The following is a 7,484-nucleotide window of genomic DNA, read 5'->3' on the forward strand; positions in this document are numbered from 1 at the left end:
CAAGCTCTCTACGTTCTATAGTCCTTAAAAGTTGATCCCTACATCTCCTAATTTTTTTAAACTTTCATCTTTTGCAGAAAGAAAAACAACAGAGCTTTAAATTGAACCTAACAACATATCAAACCCAACCTAACCCAACCTAACCGAACCTAACCTAACCTAACAGCTAACCTAACAGCTAACCTAACAGCTAACCTAAGAGCTAATCTGAGCAAATATTTACACTATCATGTTTCCTATCTACAGCACAGCTCCTCTTCAAACTCGGGGGATGGCTGAAGCTCGGCCTAAAGATGACGCATCCCCTTTTCCCTCCTCTCGGCTGGCGGGGCATCAGGGCCTCCTCAGGCGCAGGTGTCTCCTCTCCAGTCTTCCTGTACTCGCTTGGCTGAGATGATCAGAGCAGCCAGGCTGGAGGCAGGATCGCCTGAGGTCACAAAGGGATGCTGCCCAGAGGAAAAAGAACAAAGAAAGGAACTCTTACTTTCCAGGATCACATCCTCGCGGGCTCAAGCAGGATTCCCTGGCTACCAGCAAGACACACATCGAGCACCGAGGGCAGCATGTCACCCTGCGCCTTCCTGTCCTGGCAGCTTTCTGTGCCACGTGGCCCACACTCCTCCTCCTCATCCCTTCATGCAGGTGTCCTCAGCTGCCAGGCCTTTTTGCCCCTTTGCTTTTCCTTACCTGTAGGAGCTCCTGGGCAGACCAGCGCCTGTCCTCATCTGCCTGCAGGCAGCAGCGGAGGAAGTCGCGCAGGAGAGCCGAGTGGTGCCTGGGGTTCTGCAGTTTTGGGGGCCCGTTCCTTTCTAGCAGTTCAAAAACCTACAGCACATGGATGCAAGAGGACACTCCACCTGCTCCTTTGCTAGCCACACACAGCTCTCTCCACACAGAGCCCTCTTGCTAAGCTGCACCTTACCCGGAGACGGGCTTCCCGTTGGTAAGGAGCTTCCCCTTCCACCATTTCCAGCCCCATGATCCCCAGGGACCAGATGTCCACTTTGGGGCCGTAGGCTTCTCCTCTCACCACCTCCGGTGCCATCCAGCTGGGAGTGCCGACGCTGGAGCTGCGCTTGCTGTGCTCAGGGCTGAGCTGAGCACAGAGGCCAAAGTCACCTGAGGACAAAAACAAAGCCTGTCAAAGCCAGCTACCACTGGCAAAGCGGCCAAAACCATTGCCCACTCCAAGCCTGACCAGGCCATGCTGAATCTAGCTGAAAAAGCAGCTGAGCTCTCCTTCCACGTGCCTGGAGCCAGGCAAATAAGGCATCGGCCGCTTCAAAAACACCCTGACGATTCACGCACTGGCCAAGCCGCGCTTCTGCCCCAGTGGCCGTCACCAAAATGCAAGCGCACGGCATATGCTGGACATGCTGCAGCCCAGCAGGGACACCCACCCAACTTGACGGATCCGTCCGTGCTCACAAGGACGTTGCAACTTTTGATGTCTCTGTGGATGACTTGGCGGCAATGAAGGAAATGCAGTCCTTGCAGGCACTGAGAGAGAAGAAGGAGGGAGGGAAAGTTAACGTGCAGGATCTGATTTCATCCCACCCACAAGGAAAGAGCTCAACGGGATTGGCGGCTTTCTCAGGGAATTGTGAGCCAGGGCGAAACATCACGCTGCTGTCATCATGAAGAGCTTGCTGCTTCAACCCTCTTGGAAGTTTTTTCTAGATTTCCAAGCAAAGGCACCTGGGCTCCCAAAAGTTCCACCGGCCTTGGGTAGGAAGCGCGTCACCTTTGGCTGGGAGGCGGCACGGTAAAGAATTTTGGGGAAGCCTAGTGGCAGCAGAAGAGGAAGCTGCTGGTGACAGCAGCACCTTCGAGCTGTTCCAGAATGCATCGCCATCCAGGCTGCAATGCTATCCTTTGAAGCTGAGGACAGCTCTTTGCCCTTAGCTTGAAATTCTGCCCCCCGCATGCTGCCTTCCAGTGGCAAGCAATGTAGGACAGACAGACAGGCTCCAGGCAAACATTCCCAGGCAAAGCTGAGAAGAGGAAGAAAGAGAAATTGAGCCAGTGAGCGAGCACCAAGGCCAGACAACAGACAGGATGGAAGAGTGCAAGAACAGAGCCTGAGGAGTGCGAGGGCACCGGCAGGCAGTACACTTCCCATGCTCTTTCTTCTCCTGTGTGGCATGAGAGCAGCAACAGCAGCAGCAGCAGCAAAAGAAGGGTGAGAGCAAGAAATCTCGGCTCTCCTTAAGCTCCAGCTGGCAAGCAGCATCCGGGCAGGCTTGGGCAAGCACAAGCGGGATCCCTCACCTCCCGACAGACAGCGCCTATCTGTCCTTCCTCCAGGTACACTGCCCTCAGCACATCAAACAAGGTGCCGCCGTCCATGAACTCCGTGGCCAGCCAGAGCTCCGCATCCACCAGGTAGCTGAAAGAAGAAAACTACGGCATGGAGAAACAGAATGGGCACAGCCTCAGTCACCCCAGGGCCTGAGCCAGGTTTTTGCAGCTGCTCTCCAAGCTACGTGGGCCACAAGAGACTATTGAACAGCAGCTCCACCTCCTCCCACGCTCTGGAGACCAGCAGAGAAATCATCCCCAGCTCTGTTCTCTGCCAGTGACCAAAGGGCATCGTCTCTTTGCGCTTGCACCAGCTAAAGCTACATTGACACCAGAATATGCCAACCTGTCTAAGTAGGTAACGATATTGGGACTCCTGTTGTCCCTCATGGCCAGGATTTCATTGGCAGCCAGCTCCTCGGACATCTCCTCCTCGAGTGACATCATCTTGATTGCCACCTGCAATGACATTGGCCACCAGTACCTTGAGAAGACGCACCCTGCTCGAGATCACAAGGAGCACGGAGCGAGTGCTGGTGCAATGAGGCAGCACGCTGGGCCAAAGCGCCTTGTCACTAGACAGCAGAGCTTAGCAGAAGCACCAAAGGCCAGCCCAAATGCATTCTGCCCCCTGAGCCTAGACTGCATTTCAGAGGAACAGCCTCTGCTGCAGACATGGAGCTGCCACCCAAACCTCCAAGCAGAGCTCACAGCAGCGGGCAAAGCGCTCCAGAGCTGCAAAATGGCATGGGGCTGTTGGCACTTTACCTGTTGTCCGCTGCTGGTGTCAAGGGCTTTATAAACAGCTCCAAACCCCCTAGAAAGACAAAAGCAGCAGAAAGATGCCTTTATCCCTTTGGCGGTGAAAGCAAGCCCAGGCAGCAGATCTCCCCAGGCTGCCTGGACGCCTTCCTCAGATAAAATGCCTGGCTGCAGCATCTCTTCGGCCAACGGCACCTCAGCCCGTCAGCCCTCTGCCATGCGGCGCAGGCTGTCCGAGGGAACACTAAGGTGCAGCATGAAGACCAAGGGCCGCTGGAAATCTCCAAGGCGCACGCCCTGCCAGGTCATTTCACAACCTAAGGGGAACTCTCTCCTTGTGCGGGTGTGCATGCATGTGTGTGTCAAAAAAGGGAGAACAATTTGAGTCAGAAGACCGTCCTTGACAATCTGACCTTTCTTGGATGGCAAGGTGCTCTTTCAGGCCCGAAAGCTGCAGGGGCAGGGGTTTTCCCAGCTCCTGCTCCTCACTGCTGCAAGCAAGACACTGCCAGCATCAACTTGTCTTTGATGAGGCCTTTGGATTGCTCTGACCAAGCAGTCCGGGCAGGCCACACGAGGTCAAGCCAGAGCCTGACCATGATTGGGGCTTGCCTGACTTCACGCTTGATATTGCACCAGCCAAAGACCTGGTCCACACTTTTGTAAAATGAGCTGACGTCACGCTTACCCTCGCCCGAGTTCCTCAAATGCCGTGTATTTGCCTGTTGGCCGGCCCGGACTCACGATGCTCCCTGAAAGACAAAAGCAGTGCAGGGCGCTCACTGGCACACAGAGACGCCGCTGCCCAGAGCGTCCCAAAGGCAGCCCCACTGCCCGCAGCTCTGGGCCCTTTGCGGTCCCTCGGCTTCCAGCTGCTGAGACCAGCAAGTGGGAGGGCCATCTTCTCCACCTTTCATCAGGTGGCCTTTCCAAGAAGGCCTTGATTTCTTTCAAGAGCAGCATCCCACGCGATAAGCCAAAATGATGAGCCCTTAAGAAGGGGGCCCTAAGAGGTAACCCAGGGCCTTTGCAGCCTCCTCACTCACACCCACCATCACTGGCAGGTCCACTGCCAGGGGCACAAAGTGTCTGGGCCGGAGGAGGAGTAAGAACCAGAGCCAGAAAACAGCTGGCGCCAGACAGCTGCCTGGGCAATAGTCACTTGCTAGGTGCCAGCCTTCTGCTCAAGCAGAAACAATCTCTGCTTTTGTCTTTGGCCCACAAGGCAGCCCAGGCAGGGCCAAGCCAGGCCCAGCCGCCCTCACAGGCAGCAGGGACTCCCTGAGCGCTGCCGCGCTGCCTCAGAGCACAACAACACCTTCTGCAGAGAGGCCTAAGTGCCTCTGAGACCGAGGGGCAGCATCTGGTGCAGCCTACACCCAGACACGCGCACAACACCCTGCTCTGGCAGACAAGAAATGCACCGGACGTACTCAGTGTCTTCAGGCCCTCCCTCATCTCGGGCTGCTGGGCTGCGCTGCTGCAGGAAGTGCCGGCAGCGGGGGTTGAGCTGGCTGCTGCAGGCCACGCTGCTCCGGCGGCACCAGGCTGAATGGCAGAGCCTGTCTTGCGCTGGGACAAGAAAGGATTGCCCGTCAGAAGGGTGGCTGGCACACATGCCCCCCCTAAGCGCACGGCAAAAGCAAGGCCTTGGGAAGGTGCTGCCAGCCACGGCCAGGCCTCTCCAGCTGGGGCAGTTCCCATGTCCCCTTCTCAAAGGCACCTTCGGGAGAAGCCCAAAGGCTACTGGCATCCAGCCCCTCCCGACCACCTCCATGCTCCACGTCTTCAGCTGTTCTGCAAGACACTGGCAACAAGGTATCGATGGGGCTGCCAAGATCCACAAAGAGATCAGAGCAGGGCCCCAGAGCCTTGCTGCTTTCCTCCTCCTGTCTTTTCCTGGGCAATGAAATCAGCCCGGAGTTGGCACGCAACTGTCTGCTCAGAAGCCCGCAGCGTGTCCCTTCTCTGATCTGTTTCACGGATTTCCCTTCTCTATGGCAGCCTTTAGGGAGCGGCCCTTGGGAGCCGCCTTCCAGCCCTGCCCAGACCCACCGGCCCTTTTACAGTGCAGGCCTGCCGAGGATTCTCCTCTCCAAACTCTGCTCTGACCGGCTGGAAGGGAAGCACAGCCTGAAGCTAATTAGTCCACGGAGAGGGCAGGTCCCTTCCAGGGCCCAGTGTCTCCCAGGTACCCTGCAAGGCTGTCAACTGCGAATTTGGGCCGCGCTGTCCGCTGACCACTGGCAGCCTGCACTGACCACGGGCACAAGGGGCTGACTCCTACACTGAGAGTCACTGAATGCTGCCTCCTGTCTGATCCCAAGAGACACTCTGGCACCCTCTCAGCATCCCAGCTTAAATGTTAAACTTCAGAACCCATTGGCCAGGGCTCCGCGGCTTGCCTGAAGCCGCACTACGCCTCAGCAGGCACACGGCCGCCAGCATCTTCCGCCACGAGCAACAAGGGCTGCTCCAAAACGGGGAAGCCTGGCCCTGCACCAAAGGCAGTGCCAAGCTCAGCTGTCACTTACTGGCTCTGCAAGTTCAGGCTGTGAAGGGACAGCGGCTGAAGGCTTCATCTTCCTTTGCTCCTCTTCAGCCTCTTCCTCAATGACAGAGGCAGCCAGAGGAGCTGCTGACCCTGCTGTTGTGCCCTGCAGGCAGACAGAAGTGAGAGAGATGGGCAAAAGCCAGTGCCTTAGGAGCTGCTTTCTATTGAGCTGGGAAAGGACCCAGAAGAAGGGCAAATCATAGACTTGGATACAAGTGGGCCTCTGAGTCACGCAAACCCGAGGAAGTTGGCTGAATGAGCTGCTACTCCATCTTGCTGTGCATTTGAGCTTCCCTGCTGCCTAGAAGCAGCAAGATGCCTCGGAGCTGTCCCATTTGCCTTTCATCTCTTGAAAGGCTCTTCACTGGAAAATCAGCAAACAGCCAGTGCTCCCTTTGCTACTGCTGATGCCAGCGGGCAGCTGGCCTTTCCTTCAGCCTCCCACGCCGGCACTCCACACTGGGCTGCAACAGGCCAAGCTGGCAGAATTGCTGCACCATTCTCACACGCCAGCAACGGCACAGCTTCCTTTGCCACTCACCAAAGGACAGGCATGTCTCCATCCGCGTGTCAGGTGACCTGCAGCCAGCAAGGCAAAAGGAACCAGAGGCCCTTAGAAAAGTGCCTGTGCTGGCCACTCCCACAGCACAAGGCAGCCCCAACACAGAGCATTTCCCTTTCCCAACATGCCTCCAGGAGCAACAGCTCTTTCCCACAGCAAGCAAGAGAACAACAAGGACGCTAGAGGAGGCTCTGTCTGCATTTGGGCCTCTTTTGCAAGGAGAGAAAAAGGAAGACGGTGCTGGAAATGCCCGCTGCTCTTCAAAACTTTGAGCTCCTCTTGTGCCCAACAGCTCAAGCTGCATTTCCCTCTTCTCTTTCCTGCATTTTTCTTATACATTCTTTTAAATGGCATGCCCTAATTCCCATCCCTTGGCTGAAGATGATAGCCCAGCAAAGCTTCCACAAAGGGTCCCTTCCCTGTGGCAGCTCCCTGCTGAAGCAGCCCAGGAACAGCTGCTGGGCTCAGTAGCAAACCCTCCCTGCACTGCAGTTTCTGCTGCATCGCCAAGGCAATCGCAGTCTTGGCACAGCATCAAAGGCTCAAGTCATGCAGCCAAGGCCTCTAAGGGGCAGAATATGGAGCAAAAGGTGCTTTCTTTCACTCCTGGAGAGAACCACTGAGTTGGTAGAAGTACTTCTGAGGATCTCCCCTCAGGGTCTGCAATTTGCAGCTTGTCTTGCTTGAAGCAGCAAGCCGAGGAAATGACGGACTCCGCTGCCACGCACTCTCCCGGGGAAGGAAGGCAACCGCTGCAGGTTGCATGGCAAATACTCTGCACGCGCCACCCAGTACAGATGCCCCCTTTGGAGCTGATGCTGCTGGCAGGACACTGACCAAAGCGGTGGCACCTTCAGGGCCATTTTGTTCCCACAGAAACTGGGCCACTGGTGCGGCATAAAGAGCAGAGCCAAGCAAAAGTCGGGTGATGCCAGCCCCAGGAGAAACCTTTACTTACGAGTCAGCTGGGTCAGGTAGTAGCCAGAATAGACAACAGAAAAGACGGTGCAAACGGCGGCACAGACTTGCCCGATCATTTTGGCAGCGCTGTGCGCGTTTGCACGCTGAGTGCCACCCAAGGGAAAGCCGAGACTCCTCTCGGGGTGCAGGCCGTCTGCTGAGAGCTCCTTGAGCACAAGGATCCTCCTGCAGGGAGCCAGCGGAAGAGCTGCTCTGGACGACCAGGCCTGGCGCGCACCGGGACAACGCTGTGCTGACAGCACTGTGACGTGGCACCTCTGGCTTGACCTCACAAAGGCAGCTGCTCTGGGGCATTCTTGGGCCCAGCAAGACAACCTTCTGTAC

At 56.5% G+C, this 7,484-nt stretch overlaps 1 protein-coding gene across 1 annotated transcript; it reads right to left on the reverse strand.

Moving 5' to 3' along the window:
- Positions 1–344: 344 nt before the first annotated feature.
- Positions 345–7,216, reverse strand: LOC128941698 (serine/threonine-protein kinase PAK 3-like). The gene is made up of 13 exons (XM_054283588.1): positions 7,138–7,216; positions 6,159–6,196; positions 5,594–5,720; positions 5,522–5,533; positions 4,497–4,625; positions 3,752–3,815; positions 3,070–3,118; positions 2,648–2,760; positions 2,272–2,389; positions 1,401–1,500; positions 923–1,119; positions 688–825; positions 345–446 (listed from the first exon to the last, which is right to left on the reverse strand). Exons 1-13 carry the CDS (start codon positions 7,214–7,216, stop codon positions 345–347), a joined length of 1,266 nt encoding a protein of 421 aa, XP_054139563.1.
- Between the last annotated feature and the right edge of the window lie 268 nt (positions 7,217–7,484).

This window comes from Melozone crissalis, unplaced genomic scaffold (assembly GCF_028551555.1).
Source record: "Melozone crissalis strain CALT ecotype California unplaced genomic scaffold, PUWL_Pcris_2 ptg000036l_1, whole genome shotgun sequence".
NCBI lineage: Eukaryota > Metazoa > Chordata > Aves > Passeriformes > Passerellidae > Melozone > Melozone crissalis.

Bases quoted from the DNA above. Each gene is read 5' to 3' on its own strand.
- LOC128941698 (XM_054283588.1), bottom strand. From the start codon at position 7,216: ATGATCGGGCAAGTCTGTGCCGCCGTTTGCACCGTCTTTTCTGTTGTC. The intron at 2,390-2,647 runs GTTGGCATATTC...TTCTTCTTTCAG, and splicing joins ATCGTTACCTACTTAGACAG to CTACCTGGTGGATGCGGAGC. The intron at 1,501-2,271 runs GTGAGGGATCCC...CTTCTCTCTCAG, and splicing joins TAGGCGCTGTCTGTCGGGAG to TGCCTGCAAGGACTGCATTT.